The following is a 21,308-nucleotide window of genomic DNA, read 5'->3' on the forward strand; positions in this document are numbered from 1 at the left end:
ACGGATGTGCTGAAATGACGGCATGGCAAGTCTGAGGAGAAGACCAAGTGATGATGACGAGCTCAGTGCGATTCAAAAGTTATTCGTTTGTCAGCCTTGCGTTTCTGTGGGCTGGGGGGGTGGGGGTCCTCTAATCGTTTTTAGACAGATTGGCAGATGCTCAACTATAGATCAATTTAATCGATTACACTTAGCATCACATAATAGGCCGGCTCACTTCCACACTTCAATCACATTACAAACGCTGCATAAATATCAATAGGCCAACTTGATTCTGTGCCCATCTGGAAGCGCGTCGGTGTAATGTAAACCCCCGAGGTGGTGTTAAACATAATTTAATTATCTCCGTCTCACAGATATGCTCCAAGAGAAAAGCTATCATTTATTTGATCCCAAGATTATTATATGGGGGCTTTGCGATTGATTGTTTAGCGCAGTAGCCAATTTAGGCTAGTCATTAGGCTTTGGCCAGGTCGATGTCCGCTAACGACCTAAGGTGAGGAGGATCCAATATGTTCAGATATTTTTCACGGAATATCATAGGAAGGGGGCTTATCTTTCTGCTCACTAGGCTATATGTTTATTATCTACACAACTTTCGTTACATTGATCGAATAAGCGAAAAATAGGCCTACTGTAGCCTATGCTGCAGAAGTGAATGCTTTGGTGGAGAGAGCATGAAATAAAATCTGTTCTGAGTGTGCTCAGATAAAACACGACTAGACCCGGTGCAATTCAGCCAGTATATTCAATCTCTCCTTGCGATTAATTTCCAGCATCGAGTAGTCTACACTTCTACTGGCCAGGCCCCAGACATTTATCTAATAAAATATTTACCACAGACTACCTCGCGAAGCTCCACCCTGGTTTTTTACGACTTGGTTTAAGTGAGTCAGCGGCTAGAATGTGAGCTGTAAAGTTTCAGTTGAAGGTGTAGACTACCTCTGTCTTTGCATGTCACTTAGTTTCATGGTGACTCGTTATTTCGTTCTGATGAGGTTGTAGGTTAACCTGGGCTAAAAGTAAGCCTCCATTTATGAATGTGCCTGTCTGCATGAAATATCATTTTAAATAGACATTTGAGAAGATACTGCTGCTGTGAAAATAACCATGGGAAGCGCATACAAACGACACACTACAGGCTTTAAATGGCAGATTTGTCAGCCAATGTTGCAATTTTCCGTCACTGACTCTCAGCAGTCTGTCTCTTCTTCCAATAGAGGACAGGGCAGACCAAACAGTGCTCCCACACATTGGCTAACCAGGCTGTCTGCATTGTGTCCCACCCACCACCCGCCAACAACTCTTTTACGCTACTGCTACTCTCTGTTCATCTTATATGCATAATCACTTTAACCATACTACTGTATATAACCTGTCTTTTTACTGTTGTTTTATTTCTTTACTTACCTATTGTTCACGGTGAACAGTTCACCTAATACCTTTTTTGCACTATTGGTTAGAGCCTGTAAGTAAGCATTTCACTGTTGTATTCGGCGCACGTGACAAATAAACTTGATTTGATTTGAACCGTTAAGGACAGTGGCGCGCTATAGGACTTCAGAACCATGGAGAGCTCCCGCATGAAAGCTTAAAATCCGCTGTTGTCTGCATTGACTCAGCTGTCAGATCAGCCGCCAACCGTTGTTTGAATCAACTGAAAAGGATGTCAGGATATTTTGACAAATGTGTGAAACCACCAGAGAGCTAATGTGATTCGAAAATCCACCTCGTTTAGCGGTGTGGATGTTAGGCCTTTTAGCTCAAGTGTGAACACGGCTAATGGGTAGGCCTACATTCCAAGCTGCTGGCCATTCCGTTAATACTATTTCATCAAAAGCACTTATCTCATCTATCTTCCGCAAACGGCTGGGTTGTATTGGACCAAACCAAATTAACAGAAGAAAACACTTTACTGGGCATTAAGGTATGAGGTTAAATGGTGTGAAATTCAATTCGTGCCATCTGTTTCTCGGTGCATGGCGCAGTCGTCAAACTTGTATTTTCAGCCAGAGTAGCTATTTTCAAAGAGACCAAGTTCAGGATATCAAAAATGCACATTTGTAATAGCCTATTTATAATATCTTTCAATTTCAGATATCCCATTTGGCATGCCTGGGTTTATAGAGGAAATAGTGCTGAATGCGGAAGATTGGAGTAAAGGGCAAGACGACTCGTGTTCCAGGGACCCAGGATATAGGATCCCTTCTGGGACTATTTCCACCCATAATCGTTGTCTCATGGAGAAAAACATTATGGAAATATCTAGTCATAACTTGAGGAATATTTCTTCCCCACTCAATCAATATTTTCACATTTATCCCCTGAAAGATTATGTTTTTCTGCTTTGCGGGACGCCTGTAGGAGTGGTGAGGTAAGATGAGCTGACTGTAATTGATTTATCTCTGTTCAGTGGTGAGAAATATTTGCTTTATAAAATAAATTAGATTAGGTCGAGGTGATACACAATATAATGGATATTGTGCATAAAGACAAGGGGAAATGGATGAGAGAGGAGATAGATGATGAAAACTAAATCAAATATATGGCCTGAGTAGAAAATACATGAGCCTAGTAAGTTCAACAACAAAAAGTGAGCTTCAGAAAACTAGGTGAACAAGTTACTCACCCGTTAACAAGGGACACTATATGCAGATTCATTTAACCCCTCAAACTACTAACATCATGTGTATATATATATATATATATATAATAGTGCGTAAAATAGTGTGTAAGACAGTTTATAAAAAGAAAAGATGTGTACAGCATTAGTTATATAGGATGAGCGATGACTAGAATACAGTATATACACAAAGTGGGTATATTAGTGTGTAAACATTATTAAAGTGACCAGTGTTCAATTAATACACATCAATACATCTCTGTGTGTATTCAGAGTGTATCTAAATCATGTATTGCAGTTCTATCCAGCATGTCTATCATTCACAGACTTTGTATACCATTGGCAGATTTGTACACAGTCATGTGATATGTGGTATAGAAAAGTACAATATTAGGGGAAGCTATATCTCTGCAGATGATCTGTCTATCTGGTCAAAATCAAACCTTCACCCTTTGCTGGTATGGATGACTTGTTATTATGTCTCCAGAGAAGCCTAGACTCAAATAAAGGTCCTATCTATCAAATGACTATAGGCCAAATTAGGTATTTCTGGCTGGGATCAAAATGACCCCAAAGGACAACATTTTAGTCCATATTGATACAGAAACACTTAGCAATGATTTCAATTTATTAAGAATATCATTTAAAAAATATCCCTCTGGGGTGAAAATAACCCCAGTCGGTAGTTGTCCTTAGGCCTATATTGACAGTGAGAGCACAATCCTAAAATAAAATAAAAACTATTTCTCCCTAATCTAGTCTGAATCACAGGCTGAGATGTGCGGTAATAACTTTACTCACAGCACACTTCCCCATGAAGAAGACATAGGCTGTCTTTGAAGGAGCACTCCCTCTGCTTGCATATTTCCAGCTCATAAGGCATGCATTAAGAGCAACAGAGGCAGTAATGCAACACCTTCAGTGGACTCACACCATTACTTCTAACATGACCAAATAAGCCCACCCACGCAGAACTGTTCATAAAGCACCACGTGGGACACCTGAAACAAACACTCAAACGTTGCTGTCATCAGCACTAATGGCTGACACTCATAGATAATGAGTGGTGAGGTGGATTCTACCGCGCCCTAAGACCATAACTCAATTAGCACATGCTTTTTCCTAATTACACAGGAGGCACGCTCACACACACCGCGCACGGGTGGCCAATGGACTACATCGGGTTTCCAAGGGGCAGAGCTCTCTCTCTCTCACACACACACACTCACGCACAATATTTGACTTTATGAGTCAAGTGACAATAACTCTTTGTACTTAGTTTTCCCATGTTCTCATTTCTTTCCAAAAATACAAATTGTGATGATGTCTTATTCCGTTGTTAAAAGTAAAAAGTGGAGAGAAGGGAACATTGGGCTTGGCATCGATGTTCAACCTGCTGAAGGTTAATGAGCAGCAGACATCTTGGTTTCTTTGCTTTTGATCTCCTGCGTAGAGGTGATTATTTTCTTTATGCTGGTCACTGGCTGTAAACTGAGCCGACCTAGAAATAGTGTTCATCCCAGACAGCACTGGTGTCTGTCAATAATGGGAAAGTTCAACCACAACATTGACAAGAGCAGCTCAGATAGAGACATTTGTGGTGGCAGTGTTTTGTATGGGGTACAACAGTTCACAACTCTAGAACATGAGCTATTCGGCCTGATGCCTCTTCAGATTTAAGAGCTAGCATATCTATCATTCTATGATCAACTCAATAAAACCTGACCTAGATTTCAGAGGATTTCGACAGACTTATACAAGAGAAGCACTCTCACACCAATCAATGCCGTTCCACACATCGTGCAATTCTCTCCTCTGTGATCCTGGGGAAAAAAAGTAATCTAAATTGACTCATGTGTGGTGTTCTACTGCCATCTAGTGGTACACAGGTGTCATGGCAAATTGGTGTCACCGACAGCGCAGCCGTGGTGGTTTTGAGGTCAGCCAGATTTATGGTGATGACAAAAATATCTGAACAAGTGCCCTTTTGTGGGGAGCCATTCCTCCCAGCCCCTTGCAAACTAAAATAATGAAACCCTCAGCAAATAACTGTCTGAGATCAGCAATTATGTTTGAAAAGTTCAGGAGATACTGTACACAGTTACTATAAAAATATTAAATTGAATAATGATTAATAAAATCATTGCTGCTTAAATTGCCAAAAAAAGAGACATGTCAACACTTTTGAAAATGTTTATTTCAAAAAATTTCCATGGCTTTGAAATAAAACATGACTTACAAGACTTTCCAAAACATTGACCAAAAGGTCTGACTCCCTTTCACTTATAAATAAAACATCCAGCTTTAGATTGATTATATCACTTGTGTTTTCCCTTTCCTGGAAGTTTACTATATGTAGTGACGACAAAATAGTTGCAAAGACAATTCTGCGGGGTTGATAAAATGGGCACATTTACAACATGTTGAAAGTTCCATCCCTGTCTGTCTACAACACACCAGTTTAATCAGAAAATGCAGAAAATAAACCCATTGTTTTAGAAAGTAAACAAATGATCATTACGGTAAGCACCAGTGGCAGCTTGTAATAGAAATAGTCATTTGTTGTAAGGAGTGTATGTATAGCACATCTACTGTTCTCTAACAAGGAAAATGGTAGCAGGTACTCTAAGTTTGCCAAGGCCATTGGATTTCTCTTAATTATCGCTACTGAGATGGACCTTGGGCTGTGTTGGCCTAGAAGGCTGTGTTAAAGACTCACTGCAGAAAAAAATGAAATAATAAATAGCTGAAAAGTGATGTTGTGAACTTAAATTTAACCTTCATAATATACAAGAACTAGAATTAAACATACTTTTAGATTTATAAGACGACTGTGTTTTAGTCGTGTGTTTGACTCCACCAAACTGTCCTCGTGCTGCAGGCTTACAGTTCATCATGGCTGGGTAGGGGCTGCAGGCTTACAGTTCATCATGGCTGGGTGGGGGCTGCAGGCTTACAGTTCATCATGGCTGGGCGGGGGCTGCAGGCTTACAGTTCATCATGGCTGGGTGGGGGCTGCAGGCTTACAGTTCATCATGGCTGGGCGGGGGCTGCAGGCTTACAGTTCATCATGGCTGGGCGGGGGCTGCAGGCTTACAGTTCATCATGGCTGGGTGGGGGCTGCCACTTGGGGGGCTGCAGGCTTACAGTTCATCATGGCTGGGTGGGGGCTGCAGGCTTACAGTTCATCATGGCTGGGTGGGGGCTGCAGGCTTACAGTTCATCATGGCTGGGTGGGGGATGCAGGCTTACAGTTCATCATGGCTGGGTGGGGGCTGCAGGCTTACAGTTCATCATGGCTGGGTGGGGGCTGCAGGCTTACAGTTCATCATGGCTGGGTGGGGGCTGCAGGCTTACAGTTCATCATGGCTGGGCGGGGGCTGCAGGCTTACAGTTCATCATGGCTGGGCGGGGGCTGCAGGCTTACAGTTCATCATGGCTGGGTGGGGGCTGCAGGCATACAGTTCATCATGGCTGGGTGGGGGCTGCAGGCTTACAGTTCATCATGGCTGGGTGGGGGCTGCAGGCTTACAGTTCATCATGGCTGGGCGGGGGCTGCAGGCTTACAGTTCATCATGGCTGGGCGGGGGCTGCCACTTGGGGTGGTGCAGGCTTACAGTTCATCATGGCTGGGTGGGGGCTGCAGGCTTACAGTTCATCATGGCTGGGTGGGGGCTGCAGGCTTACAGTTCATCATGGCTGGGTGGGTTCTGCCACTTGGGGTGCTGCAGGCTTACAGTTCATCATGGCTGGGCGGGGGCTGCAGGCTTACAGTTCATCATGGCTGGGTGGGGGCTGCAGGCTTACAGTTCATCATGGCTGGGTGGGGGCTACCACTTGGGGTGCTACAGGCTTACAGTTCATCATGGCTGGGTGGGTGCTGCCACTTGGGGTGCTGCAGGCTTACAGTTCATCATGGCTGGGCGGGGGCTGCCACTTGGGGTGCTGCAGGCTTACAGTTCATCATGGCTGGGTGGGGGCTGCAGGCTTACAGTTCATCATGGCTGGGTGGGGGCTACCACTTGGGGTGCTGCAGGCTTACAGTTCATCATGGCTGGGTGGGGGCTGCCACTTGGGGTGCTGCAGGCTTACAGTTCATCATGGCTGGGTGGGGGCTGCAGGCATACAGTTCATCATGGCTGGGTGGGGGCTGCAGGCTTACAGTTCATCATGGCTGGGTGGGGGCTGCAGGCATACAGTTCATCATGGCTGGGTGGGGGCTGCAGGCTTACAGTTCATCATGGCTGGGTGGGGGCTGCAGGCTTACAGTTCATCATGGCTGGGCGGGGGCTGCAGGCTTACAGTTCATCATGGCTGGGCGGGGGCTGCCACTTGGGGTGGTGCAGGCTTACAGTTCATCATGGCTGGGTGGGGGCTGCAGGCTTACAGTTCATCATGGCTGGGTGGGGGCTGCAGGCTTACAGTTCATCATGGCTGGGTGGGTGCTGCCACTTGGGGTGCTGCAGGCTTACAGTTCATCATGGCTGGGCGGGGGCTGCAGGCTTACAGTTCATCATGGCTGGGTGGGGGCTGCAGGCTTACAGTTCATCATGGCTGGGTGGGGGCTACCACTTGGGGTGCTACAGGCTTACAGTTCATCATGGCTGGGTGGGTGCTGCCACTTGGGGTGCTGCAGGCTTACAGTTCATCATGGCTGGGCGGGGGCTGCCACTTGGGGTGCTGCAGGCTTACAGTTCATCATGGCTGGGTGGGGGCTGCAGGCTTACAGTTCATCATGGCTGGGTGGGGGCTACCACTTGGGGTGCTGCAGGCTTACAGTTCATCATGGCTGGGTGGGGGCTGCCACTTGGGGTGCTGCAGGCTTACAGTTCATCATGGCTGGGCGGGGGCTGCCACTTGGGGTCCTGCAGGCTTACAGTTCATCATGGCTGGGTGGGTGCTGCCACTTGGGGTGCTGCAGGTTACAGTTCATCATGGCTGGGTGGGTGCTGCCACTTGGGGTGGTGCAGGACGTAGTCTGCTGCTTCCAGCACCAGACGCATGAACTCCTCCACGTCAAAGGAGTAGTTGGTGAACTTAGGATGATCCCCCAGGGTGGGATGGTGACCCTGTGTGTGGTGAGTGGGGGGGGTAAAGTGAGAGAAAGTCTTTATGAACACTGCACTCCAGGTCTGTGATTTGTGAGTGTGTGTGTGAGGCAGCGTGAGTGTGTGTACTAAAAACTAAATGACAGATGAGTGTGGTGATAAATGCTGAAGCTACATGTGAGCATTAGTCAGGTGTCTCTGGGAATCTGGGGCGGTGAGTTAGGTGGAGGTGGTGGCAAGAGTGGTGTTGGAGTTTCCCACCTTATCTTCTGGGAGCACTTTGTCCCTTTTCTGCCAGGTCATATATCGGATCCCCCGTAGCCGAGCCAGATCTCGATAGCAGCTCTCATCCTGACAATTATATCTGTGGAGAACAGATGGAGACACTTCATCTCCTGCTCTCTCTCTCCTCTCTCTGTGGCGTCCGCCTCCTCGTCCTGCCTGATGAATGCCTGTTTAAATTAGGCCGTATTTCACCGCCATGCCTTGCGGCTAAGGGCTAACAGAGCACAGCATGCTGCCAGACCCACCCATCACACACATAGATACACAATACCATATCCAGCCCAGATATCACTCTGCCCTGTTATGCTTAAGCATAAATGCCTTAAAGTACTACTTAAGTAGTTTTTTGGGGGTATCTGTATTTTACTATTCATATTTTTGACAACTTTTACTTTTACTTCAATACATTCCTAATGAAAATAATGTACTTTTTACTCCATACATTTTTCCTGACACCCAAAAGCACTCGTGACATTTTGAATGCTTAGCAGGACAGGAAAATGGTCCAATTCACACACTTATCAAGAGAACATCCCTGGTCATCCCTACTGCTTCTGATCTGGCACTAACTAAATACACATGCTTTGTTTGTAAATTATGTCTCTGTGTTGGATTGTGCCCCTGGCTATTCGTAAATAAAAAATTATAAAACAATTGTGCTAATATAAGGAATTTGAAATTATTTATACTTTTACACTTAAGTATGTTTTAGTAATTACATTTACTTTTGACACTAGAGCATATTTCAAACCTAATACTTTTAGACAAGCAGTATTTTAGTGGGTGATGTTCACTTTTACTTGAGTCATTTTCTATTAAGGTATCTTTACTTTTACTTAATTATGACGATTGGGTATTTTTTCCATCACTGCCTGTAGACCCGTACCGCCATCCACAGAGCATGGAAGGACAGACAGAGACAAGGATCCAGTGAGACAGACAAGACACACAGACCCAGAAACACAAAGACACAGTAAACCTGTTGTAGACCCACAGAGACAGACTGACAATTGTCACTCACAGCTCAAAGATGACGGCCCAATCAGGAAGGAAGAGCAGATGAGTAAGTCCTGCCCCGTGAATCCCGATGAAGATGTCAGAGTTGTGGGTAATGCTGAGCTGCTCCAGGAACGGAACGTCCCTACAGACCAGACCAGACCAGACCAGACCAGACAGACAGAGAGGTCACCCACCAAGCACCTGCAGCACTCACATCAAGAGCTTCTATTTAAATTGAACTTACTACTTAACCCAATACCCCGACAGACTTCAGTCCAACATACTATACTGTACATTCAATATTTACTCCACTCTAAAAGCGGTGTGTCAGACAATGAAATCCAGCTGTTACACAATTCCCTTTGTGCTGCTGCATTGTGTTCTCCAGCATTACTATATAAACCAACATTACTTCCCCTAAACTGCGTCTAAAGAACACAAACTGTTCACTCACTTGTATTTGTAATCCACCACTCTGACCTCAAGTAGAGGTACAGTCTTCAGGGCGTTTGTGAGCTGTATGAACGCAGTGAGATGCATTCTCCGATCAATGAGAGCTCAAACAAACACAGAGACTGGCTGCATAAATCATAGGCATTTTACGCTGCCAGTTTATAGCAAATACAATTTTAAATGGCCAGTTAAGAGCTGGAGGAGGCAATGGAGGGAGGGAGGGAGGGAGGGAGGGAGGGAGGGAGGGAGGGAGGGAGGGAGGGAGGGAGGGAGGGAGGGAGGGAGGGAGGGAGGGAGGGAGGGAGGGAGGGAGCATAGAGTTGGCAGTGCTGCCTCAGCCTGGACTCACCTCCTGCTGGTTCAATATCTTACGGTAGTCTGTGCTGCGTGCCAACAACGTCACCCGAATCCTCCCCTCCTGAAACCAAGAACATAAGGGTGGTGAGATTATACTTACTGTGTGGCACAGTTGGTAAAGTGGAACATGGCCCCTGCAACGCCAGCATTGTGGGTTAAATTCCTGGGGCCACCCATAAGTAAGTGTGTGCATGCACGACTTTGAGATCCTTTGTATAAAAGCATCTGGTAAATGGCATATCTTATTATTATAAATATGACATGTATATTTTATATGGTGCAGTAAGAGCAATTGCAACATCTGCAAATATTATGCTGATCTCATAATCTGACATATTAAGGCCATCCATAGCTTTTCAAGGACCTTCATTTAGACTTTATGTACTTGTAGAAAACTGCCACAACAAATAAGGTAAGGGGAAGTGGGAGTTTTCTACAGAACTTTAAAAAAAAGTATTGATAATTTATTTTTTACAAATATTATGTTCATGATAGAGCTACAGCCGAGCGGGCTGAGCTAACAAGGTTGAGAGCAAGCTTGTTATACAGCATTACCATCTCCTAGTGGCTAAAAGAGCTACAAAACTACCTTTCAGTCTCACTGGCATTGTGCCATCTGAGGTGAAAATAGCCTGAGGAAGACAACTCCTGATGCTAAAAACAGAGAAACTGTGAAAGTGATCAGCCACAAACCACAAAGACTGCCAGGAGAACCCCAGAGGGAGTACACCAACACTGCATAGTGCTAAATACATGCCTTTACCAAACTATAAAACATATTAGATGGAGGAGATGAAACAGCAGTGTGTGCATAAGGAGAGCTGATATGATGCTGAGAAGAGCACAATGGTATGGTGTCTCCCTTAGCCATTAGTCAGAGGAATAAAAGGAGGGGCTGAAAGGGGCTGAGAGGGGGGTCAGGGCCAGGCACACCTCTCATTCAGCTGGGAGACGCTATCGCAAGCACCGTCATCTCACAGGAAGCCTGTTAACATATTCTTAGCATCAGCCGAGAATACACAATGAGCTGCATCCTCGCAAACGTCTTCAATGGTCATAAAGATACAGTCAAATGCACTCAGTCTGGGGTCGTAAAGACCAGTGAAGCCTGTATCGGGGAGTTACAGACCAGTGAAGCCTGTATCGGGGAGTTACAGACCAGTGAAGCCTGTATCGGGGCGTTACAGACCACTGAAGAAAAGGTGTGTGTGCGCCAACAAAGTGACCCGTGCTATGTGTGTGTGTGTGTGTGTTTCAGTGTGTGTGTATGTAGTCGTATGTGGGTGTGTGTGTGTTTCAGTGTGTGTGTGTGTGTGTGTGTGTGTGTGTGTGTGTGTGTGTGTGTTTCAGTGTGTGTCTGCATAGTCGTATGTGGGTGTGTGTGTGTGTTTCAGTGTGTGTCTGCGTAGTCGTATGTGGGTGTGTGTGTGTGTTTCAGTGTGTGTCTGCATAGTCATATGTGGGTGTGTGTATGTGTGTGTGTGTTTCAGTGTGTGTCTGCGTAGTCGTATGTGGGGGTGTGTGTGTGGGCAGTATTCCTTACCATGGGTCCATCCTGTGGAACGCTGAGTCGATATAGAACATGCTGGGAGAAGGCCCTGAACATCCCTTCACTGTAGCAGTCAGATATCTGCCATTAACATGCCAAGAAGAAAACATCCGATCCATTTGTATGTGTCCCTCACACGCACACACACATACATGCATAGAGAGAACACACACTCAGTGTCCCTCACACACACACACACACACACACACACACACACACACACACAAGCACAGAGAGAACACACACACAGTGAAATGTGTAATTTGATAGATATCTGCCAAATCCAAACATAACATGCACATGAAAAGACCCATTTCAAATCCATGCAGAGCGCAGATCTGTTATTCACTCCTACAGGCCAGAGCACAGATCTGTTATTCACTCCTACAGGCCAGAGCACAGATCTGTTATTCACTCCTACAGGCCAGAGCACAGATCTGTTATTCACTCCTACAGGCCAGAGCACAGATCTGTTATTCACTCCTACAGGCCAGGGCACAGATCTGTTATTCACTCCTACAGGCCAGGGCACAGATCTGTTATTCACTCCTACAGGCCAGAGCACAGGTCTGTTATTCACTCCTACAGGCCATAGCACATCAGTCATACATTTAAACACCTGAATTTAAACATGATCAATATTTCACACCTCAAGGCTGCCCCCTAAACCTACAGTACCAGTCAAAGGTTTGGAAACACTTATTCATTCAAGGGTTTTTCTTAATTTTTACTATTTTCTACATTGTAGAATAATCGTGAAGACATCAAAACTATGAAATAACACATCTGGAATCATGTAGTAACCAAAAGAGTGTTAAATTCTTCAAAGTAGCCACCCTTTGCCTTGATGACAGCTTGCACACTCGGGGCATTCTCTCAACCAGCTTCACCTGGAATGCTTTTCCATCAGACTTGAAGGAGTTCCCACATATGCTGAGCACGTGTTGGCTGCTTATCTTTCACTCTGGGTTGAGGTCGGTGATTGTGGAGGTCATATGCAGCACTCCATCACTCTCCTTCATGCTCAAATAGCCCTTAAACAGCCTGGAGTTGTGTTGGGTCATTGTCCGGTTGAAAAATAAATGATTGTTCCACTAAACCCAAACCAGATGGGATTGCATATCGCTGCAGAATGCTGTGGTAGCCATGCTGGTTAAGTGTGCCGTGAATTCTAAATAAATCAAAGACAATGTCACCAGCAAAGCATCCCCACACAATCACACCTCCTCCTCCATGCTTCACGGTGGGAACCACACATGCAGAGATGATCCGTTCACCTACTCTGCGTCTCACAAAGACATGGCGGTTGGAACCAAAAATCTCACATTTGGACAAAAAGACATGTCCATTGATCGTGTTTCTTGGCCCAAGCAAGTCCCTTCTTCTTATTAGTGACCTTTAGTAGTGGTTTCCTTTATAGCAATTTGACCATGAAGGCCTGATTCACACAGTCTCCTCTGAACAATTTCTGTTGAGATGTGTCTGTTACTTGAACTCTGTGAAGCATTTATTTAGACTGCAATTTCTGAAGCTGGTAACTTTAATGAACGTATCCTCTGCAGCAGAAGTGACTCTGGGTCTTCCTTTCCTGTGGCGGTCCTCATGAGAGCCAGTTTCATCACAGCGCTTGATGGTTTTTGCGACTGCACTTGAAGAAACTTTCAACATGTTTTTTAAACGTTCCAAATTGACTGACCTTCATGTCTTAAAGTGATGATGGACTGTTGTTTTTCTTTGCTATTTGAGCTGTTTTTGACATAATATGGACTTGGTATTTTACCAAATAGGGCTATCTTCTGTATACCACCCCTACCATGTCACAACACAACTGATTGGCTCAAGCGCATTAAGGGAAAAAAATCCACAAATGAACTTTTAACAAGGCATGCCTGTTAATTGAAATGCATTCCAGGTCACTACCCCATTAAGCTGGTTGAGAGAATACCAAAAGTATGCAAAGCTGTCATCAAGGCAAAGGGTGGCTACTTTGAAGAAACTCAAATGTAAAATATATTTTGATTTGTTTAACACTTTTTTGGTTACTACATGATTCCATATGTGTTATTTCATAGTTTTGATGTCTTCACTATTTTTACTATTTTCTACATTGTAGAATAATAAAGAAAAACCCTGGAATGAGTAGGTGTGTTCAAACTTTTGACTGGTACTGTCCGTATTTACATGTTACCATGTGTACACAAATCTCCTTGAAATTATCATTTAAATTACATAAGAGCTGGACACGATGAATACAAAACATAAATATTTGACCTAAATTGCATGTTATTACCAAACTGGATATCAGAAGATGCAGGAAAACGGAATGAGGAGGCGAGAAGCATGAACAAAAAAAAGCACGGACATAAAGTCTGCGTGATAAAAATAGGCAAACGCATGGAGTCAGAAAGGCAGGGATATCCCAAGAAGTTCAAAGGGATTCAGATTTCCTCAAAGGCGGCGCAATTCTATCTCTATATTTTTACTACATAGGAGAGACAGACAGAATACGTACCAAAGGTGTGTTATAGAACAGCCCATATCTCATCCTGGGGAGCAGGGAGAACACGGAATCTTTGAAGCACACCTGTTTCAAGGTAATGGACACGTCAAACAACCATGTACGACCACACTCGAATGCGCACGCACACACACACACACACACACACACACACACACACACACACACACACACACACACACACACACACACACACACACACACACACACACACACACACACACACACACAGACGCACACACACAGAGACACAGACGCACACGCACACACACAGAGACACAGACGCACACGCACACACACAGAGACACAGACACAGACGCAGACGCACACACACAGAGACACAGACGCACACGCACACACACACACAACCGAGCTTTGATTATTTTACCCTTTTAGTGTCAAATGTTTTCAGATGGATGATGTCATAGTCAGAGAAAGCCTTCCATGTCTCACTGAACAGATCCCCATATCCACTAAAACTCTGAAAAGGAAGAAACATACATAAGAAAGCCGACTTCGAAATTCAATTGCTTCATCAAACTGGCTAAACTCAATTCCAGATTACATGGAGACTATTAGGAAACAGTGGTTTGCATTATGAAGTATGTTTCATTAGAACCTTTCCCAGCAGTCAGTCACCAGTTTACCTTACAACTTGTGTTGTTTGTCAGATGAAAGGCCCTTCCTTTCCTTCTCGCTGTCATTTTCTCTCCCTCCCTCTATTTCTTTACCCTTATCCTTCACTTCCACAGCCAGAGGGGGGAACAATGGACAGGATAAGGTTTCCCATAAATCATTCTGTTTTTCACCTACTACTTCCTGTTGACCCCCTCCGCACGCAAGTAGTCACATGTAAAACACAGCACCGCCATACACAACCCTCTGGTCAACAACCATACTAACACTTCTCTACACAACCCTCTGGTCACCAACCATACTGACACTTCTTTACACAACCCTCTGGTCACCAACCATACTAACACTTCTTTACACAACCCTCTGGTCACCAACCATACTAACACTTCTTTACACAACCCTCTGGTCACCAATTATACTAACACTTCTTTACACAACCCTCTGGTCAACAACCATATTAACACTTCTCTACACAACCCTCTGGTCAACAACCATATTAACACTTCTCTACACAACCCTCTGGTCAACAACCATACTAACACTTCTCTACACAACCCTCTGGTCAACAACCATACTAACACTTCTCTACACAACCCTCTGGTCAACAACCATACTAACACTTCTCTACACAACCCTCTGGTCAACAACCATACTAACACTTCTTTACACAACCCTCTGGTCAACAACCATACTAACACTTCTTTACACAACCCTCTGGTCAACAACCATACTAACACTTCTTTACACAACCCTCTGGTCAACAACCATATTAACACTTCTTTACACAACCCTCTGGTCAACAACCATATTAACACTTCTCTACACAACCCTCTGGTCACCAACCATACTAACACTTCTTTACACAACCCTCTGGTCAACAACCATACTAACACTTCTTTACACAACCCTCTGGTCACCAACCATACTAACACTTCTTTACACAACCCTCTGGTCAACAACCATACTTCTTTCTGTACAGTACATACAGCTTTGAACAAAACAACAGCTTGCAACATGGTGGAATCTCCAATTAGCCTATGGAGGGCCCAGCGGAGTCCTCAACAGATTTCTTGCACCTATCCAGTCCTCTCAGCTCAGTGAAATGGATGCGGGCTGCAGAATGTTGTACCTACCGTATCCCACATGAGGATATTGATGTTTCTGCTGAAGGAGTTGTTGATGTGCTGGGAAATGTACAGGTTGACAAAGTCACAGAAATGATGGTACATGTTCACCCCTGTGAAAAAGACACATTCAGGTTGTCCATCACATCTCAGTACATCTGTTACTGTGTCACTAGTTATACACTGTACATAAACAGAATAAGTTATTTGACATTGTACTAAAGGCATGAAGATTGTTCCCACCTGCGTCAAGCTTCATGAATACAGTAGGTTTCTCAATGATGATGTCACAATGCTCTTCATCTGTGGGGTTGAAGTCCAGCTCTGTGTATGCCTGCAGTTCAGCATACCTTGGGAAGGAAAAAGAGTGTGTTTCAGAGAGTTTCATGTATGTGTCATTCATCAATCAATCAAATACTTTTGTTACGAAGTGAAATGTATTTAGAAAGAAGAAACCTTGATATGAATCTGACAGTTCAGGGAGGGGCATAAGGATTCTCTGTGTTGTCTCACCAGGACTGCAGAGGGCTCTTGTGCTCTCCTTCTGCGGCCAGCGCTCGGCTGTTAAGACTGCAACGCCCCCCAATCTCCCCCTCCTGGAGAAAGTCCTCCTTATACCTGCAGAGAAAACACAGGTGTGTCCCACACTTCTTTAATTTGATAATAATTTATTTCATTAGTCTAAGAAAAGTGTCTGCAATATTGCCTGTCCTGTCTTTTAGTTCGATGAAGATGAAGGGACAAGCAAATGGAAGAAACAGATCCAAAATAAACTACGGCTAGGGAATTCTTCCCCTGACATGGTCCACAAAGGAAAACAAGGAAACCAGATGGGTCGCTAGACAGGAAGTGTCAACCAAGGTGCACTGACCTCTCATGACCCCTGCGAGGGTTCCTCAGGTCCAGGTACAGATTGGTCGCCCTGCAGAAGCGAGTGTGGCTGGAGCATTTCAGAGATGAATCTCCCTAGAAATAAAATGTAAGCATTTAGCAAATGCCTTTTCTGTTTATCCCTGTGGATCCCTGAGTCCTCTGTGTGCAGCTGCACCGAGGGATGGCAGGGTCTTACAGGATTGGTGGCCTTGCAGAGGGTCTTCATCTCACTGAGGCGCTCCATGACATAACCAAAGTCTGCCTGTTTCCAGAACAGCTCCTGGGCTGCCTCCACTGAGCTAGCCCTAGGGAGGACAAAGAGCTCTGTTAGGCCAAACCAGCTGCAGAAATACATTATGCACATCCACATGTATGACAGGAGCTTGGCACAATATGCTAATGAATAAAAGGAAATGCAGAGAGGGGGATTGTGTTGTACCATCCAGAGTCGATCTTGGTGCAGACAGGATAGCCAAAGCGGTTCTCTGGGGCACAGTTCTTCTCATACCCCCAGCAGGACGACACATCCGGCAGAGCATCCTGTCGTAAAACATTAAGGGTGGGGGAGGGGGAGAGACGGAGTAAAGATGTGCTAACACATACTTGCATAGACCATGAAAGTCCACACTAAACAGCTACTTGTACCACCATGATACACATAAAAATCGGTGTGTGGTCACTGTCCAAAGCTTTAAATTTGCAATAATCGTAAACTTAAGTTCTTAACGTTTTTGTCACTCTCTGTCCACAAGACTGGCTTGCTTAGAAAATAGTTTCACCTTGACAAAAATCCAACTCAGTTCAAGAATTTAAAAGAGCTAATCCCACTCCACAGTATGAATGACGACACCCAACATGGTACGATACCCAACATAATAACACAGTGATAATAACACAGTGATTATAACACAATAACAAAGTGATAATAACACAATAACAGTGATAATAACAAAATAACACAGTGATAATAACACAATAACACAGTGATAATAACAAAATAACAGTGATAATAACAGTGATAATAACACAATAACACAGTGATAATAACACAATAACAGTGATAATAACACAGTGATAATAACACAATAACACAGTGATAATAACACAATAACAGTAATAATAACACAGTGATAATAACAGTGATAATAACACAATAACACAGTGATAACAACACAATAACAGTGATAATAACAGTGATAATAACACAGTGATAATAACACAGTGATAATAACACAACAGTGATAATAACACAATAACAGTGATAATAACACAGTGATAATAACACAATAACACAGTGATAATAACACAGTGATAATAACACAATAACACAGTGATAATAACACAATAACACGGTCATAATAACACAGTGACGATAACAGTGTTGATAATAACACAGTGATAATAACACAATAACACAGTGATAATAACACAGTGATAATAACACAATAACACAGTGATAATAACACAATAACACAGTGATAATAACACAATAACACAGTGATAATAACAGACATAATAACCGTGATAATAGCACAATAACACAGTGATAATAACACAATAACACAGTGATAATAACACAATAACACGGTCATAATAACACAGTGATGATAACAGTGTTGATAATAACACAGTGATGATAACAGTGTTGATAATAACACAGTGATGATAAGTGTTGATAATAACAGTGATAATAACACAATAACACAGTGATAATAACACAGTGATAATAACACAATAACACAGTGATAATAACAGACATAATAACAGTGATAATAACACAATAACACAGTGATAATAATACAATAACACAGTCATAATAACAGTGATGATAACAGTGTTGATAATAACACAGTGATAATAACACAATAACACAGTGATAATAACACAATACCACGGTCATAATAACACAGTGATGATAAGTGTTGATAATAACACAGTGATAATAACACAATAACACAGTGATAATAACACAATAACACAGTGATTATAACACAATAACACAGTGATAATAACACAATAACACGGTCATAATAACACAGTGATGATAACACAATAACAAAGTGATAATAACACAATAACACAGTGATAATAATAACACAGTGATAATAACACAATAACACAGTGATAATAACACAATAACACAGTGATAATAACAGACATAATAACCGTGATAATAGCACAATAACACAGTGATAATAACACAATAACACAGTGATAATAACACAATAACACGGTCATAATAACACAGTGATGATAACAGTGTTGATAATAACACAGTGATGATAAGTGTTGATAATAACACAGTGATGATAACAGTGTTGATAATAACACAGTGATAATAACACAATAACACAGTGATAATAACACAGTGATAATAACACAATAACACAGTGATAATAACAGACATAATAACAGTGATAATAACACAATAACACAGTGATAATAACACAATAACATGGTCATAATAACACAGTGATGATAACAGTGTTGATAATAACACAGTGATAATAACACAATAACACAGTGATAATAACACAATAACACAGTGATAATAACACAATAACACGGTCATAATAACACAGTGATGATAACAGTGTTGATAATAACACAGTGATGATAACAGTGTTGATAATAACACAGTGATAATAACACAATAACACAGTGATAATAACACAGTGATAATAACACAATAACACAGTGATAATAACAGACATAATAACAGTGATAATAACACAATAACACAGTGATAATAACACAATAACACAGTGATAATAACACAATAACATGGTCATAATAACACAGTGATGATAACAGTGTTGATAATAACACAGTGATAATAACACAATAACACAGTGATAATAACACAATAACACAGTGATAATAACACAATAACACGGTCATAATAACACAGTGATGATAACACAATAACAAAGTGATAATAACACAATAACAGTGATAATAATAACACAGTGATAATAACACAGTGATAATAACACAGTGATGATAACACAGTGATAATAACACAGTGATAATAACAGTCATTATAACACAGTGATAATAACAGTCATAATAAAACAGTCATAATAACACAGTGATAATAACACAGTCATGATAACACAGTCATGATAACACAGTGATAATAACACAGTGATGATAACAGTGTTGATAATAACACAGTGATAATAAAACAGTAGCTCACCCTGTACTATTAAAAACAATGAAAGTGCAGTTCTTACTTTAAAAGGGCAGAGCGGGTCCTCTCGACAGAGCCTGGCCACTCTCTTGTTATTGTGGAGGAAGTAGGGGATATGGTGCTGTGGCAGCGCGAGGCTGCTGTAGTGGAGTGGTGGTTTGTGGCTGGTGTTCTCAGCCTCCTCGGCAGCTACCACAGTGTAAGTACAGACCATGACCAGTGCTACCAACAGCAGCATAGTCAGTCCCACAGAAACACATGGGAGAGTCGCCTTGGCTTACCTCACAGCACAACCCAAACTCTGTGGAAAGAGAGAGAAAAAAAGAGAGACAGAGAAAGAGATGGGGAAAGAAAGTGCAATAGAGACAGATACACTGTAATCTAGGATAGAGATGTATACTGCAGTTTACAAGCGTGTGGGTATAGACCATAGTGCGGGAACCTGCCGAGGCGGATCTGAACTCCATATAGGAGAGGTCCTAGTGAAGGAAACATTAGTGACCCTTTTCCTACCATTGTTTGAGAAAACAAGTGCGGGACCTGTATGACATGTGACCCATGAGAACACAGCTACCAAAAAAGGTCAGACTAGAAGAATATCCACATAACATCATCATATTCCCATGCTTCTGTGCTTGTCCTGGGGAAAAAAAACTTCATGGTGGAAAATGTGTTTGTTGATGCATATGCTGACACAACCATAGACTGCTGAGCAGAGCAAAACGTTAAAGACAGTATACAGTTGCCTAGCCTGCTTTACACACCCGCTGGGAGACTTTTTATTTTATTGGTGGAACAATGAGCCAAATGTCTGAGATGCTTTTGAGTCCGTGGGAAAATGCCATAAGGCTTCAAAACATAAAGATGCTCAAGTTGTTAGTGGGCTATATATATGTAAGTTCAGAGCCTTGAATAATAACACCAACAAGCTATATGTGGGATAACATAACTACGACATCCGTTTCTGCTCCCTGAAGCTATTAAGTTAGCCGTCTAGACTTCTCTCAGGGAGTGTCGCTGGCCGTCTATTGTACCTAAGTAATACATTGCGCATCCAGAACACAATTGTTTTGTTGAATGCTACAATGTAAACCACACCATAAACTATACGGCGCAGTGACACATTGTATCCGATTTTAACTAGTTATCCAGCTACAATATAATTATCTGTAGCTTACAGGAAGGGAACGACTATCTCCGCTCGTTAACAAGTTGCACCGATATTACTAATACACTCACATTGCAAAACGCCCCTAAAATGTCTGGACTAAATATTTATTTGCATTGCTGGACAAATCATCATCACTGTGCTCCCGCTACGCAGACATCGACAGCTTGCAACATTCTTGGTGGCACCGCTTTTGCTGGTACACCGTACAATTGACTGCAATCCGAGTGAAAAGGGTGACAGTGAAAGTTTAGAACCAGCAAACTTCGAAAACTACTTATCGGAAATAGAAACATTATGTGGTCGATCGGTAGATTAACCTACACATGAAACCTGGCGCTTACCTTCTGCAAACAAAAATGTATGCTCCAGGTCGCCATAACACCGGAAACCTTACACCGGCATGCAGTATATTATTAGTCACAAGGTGGAGTTGTAGGATGTAGTTCAGACTTGCAGAAGTGCAATTGTTTTTGCCTACA

The 21,308-nt window shown here is 42.9% G+C and overlaps 1 protein-coding gene across 2 annotated transcripts; it reads right to left on the reverse strand.

Annotated features, from left to right (window-relative positions):
• Window positions 1–4,802: 4,802 nt before the first annotated feature.
• Window positions 4,803–21,279, reverse strand: eogt (EGF domain specific O-linked N-acetylglucosamine transferase). Of its 2 annotated transcripts, XM_036950576.2 has the most exons (16): window positions 21,171–21,279; window positions 19,702–19,959; window positions 16,905–17,005; window positions 16,662–16,770; window positions 16,464–16,558; window positions 16,106–16,210; window positions 15,836–15,942; window positions 15,602–15,705; window positions 14,221–14,313; window positions 13,827–13,898; window positions 11,309–11,395; window positions 9,758–9,826; window positions 9,410–9,471; window positions 8,978–9,097; window positions 7,933–8,035; window positions 4,803–7,692 (listed from the first exon to the last, which is right to left on the reverse strand). In XM_036950576.2, exons 2-16 carry the CDS (start codon window positions 19,894–19,896, stop codon window positions 7,546–7,548), a joined length of 1,569 nt encoding a protein of 522 aa, XP_036806471.1. In that variant the 5' UTR covers window positions 19,897–19,959; window positions 21,171–21,279; the 3' UTR covers window positions 4,803–7,545. The 2 variants fall into 2 exon arrangements, with proteins under 2 accessions (XP_036806471.1, XP_036806472.1); XM_036950577.2 differs by lacking the exon at window positions 21,171–21,279 and having other exon boundaries at window positions 19,702–20,037.
• Window positions 21,280–21,308: the final 29 nt, after the last annotated feature.

Source organism: Oncorhynchus mykiss, chromosome 17 (genome assembly GCF_057628025.1).
Source record: "Oncorhynchus mykiss isolate SJ-2025 chromosome 17, ASM5762802v1, whole genome shotgun sequence".
NCBI lineage: Eukaryota > Metazoa > Chordata > Actinopteri > Salmoniformes > Salmonidae > Oncorhynchus > Oncorhynchus mykiss.

What these genes read in the sequence shown, in the direction of transcription:
- eogt (XM_036950576.2), bottom strand. Translation starts at nt 19,896, where the DNA reads ATGCTGCTGTTGGTAGCACTGGTCATGGTCTGTACTTACACTGTGGTA. An exon ending in ACCAAGATCGACTCTGGATG is followed by an intron (nt 16,771 to 16,904) that starts GTACAACACAAT and finishes TGTCCTCCCTAG; the next exon opens with GGCTAGCTCAGTGGAGGCAG. An exon ending in ATATCCTCATGTGGGATACG is followed by an intron (nt 14,314 to 15,601) that starts GTAGGTACAACA and finishes CTTCCTTTTCAG; the next exon opens with AGTTTTAGTGGATATGGGGA.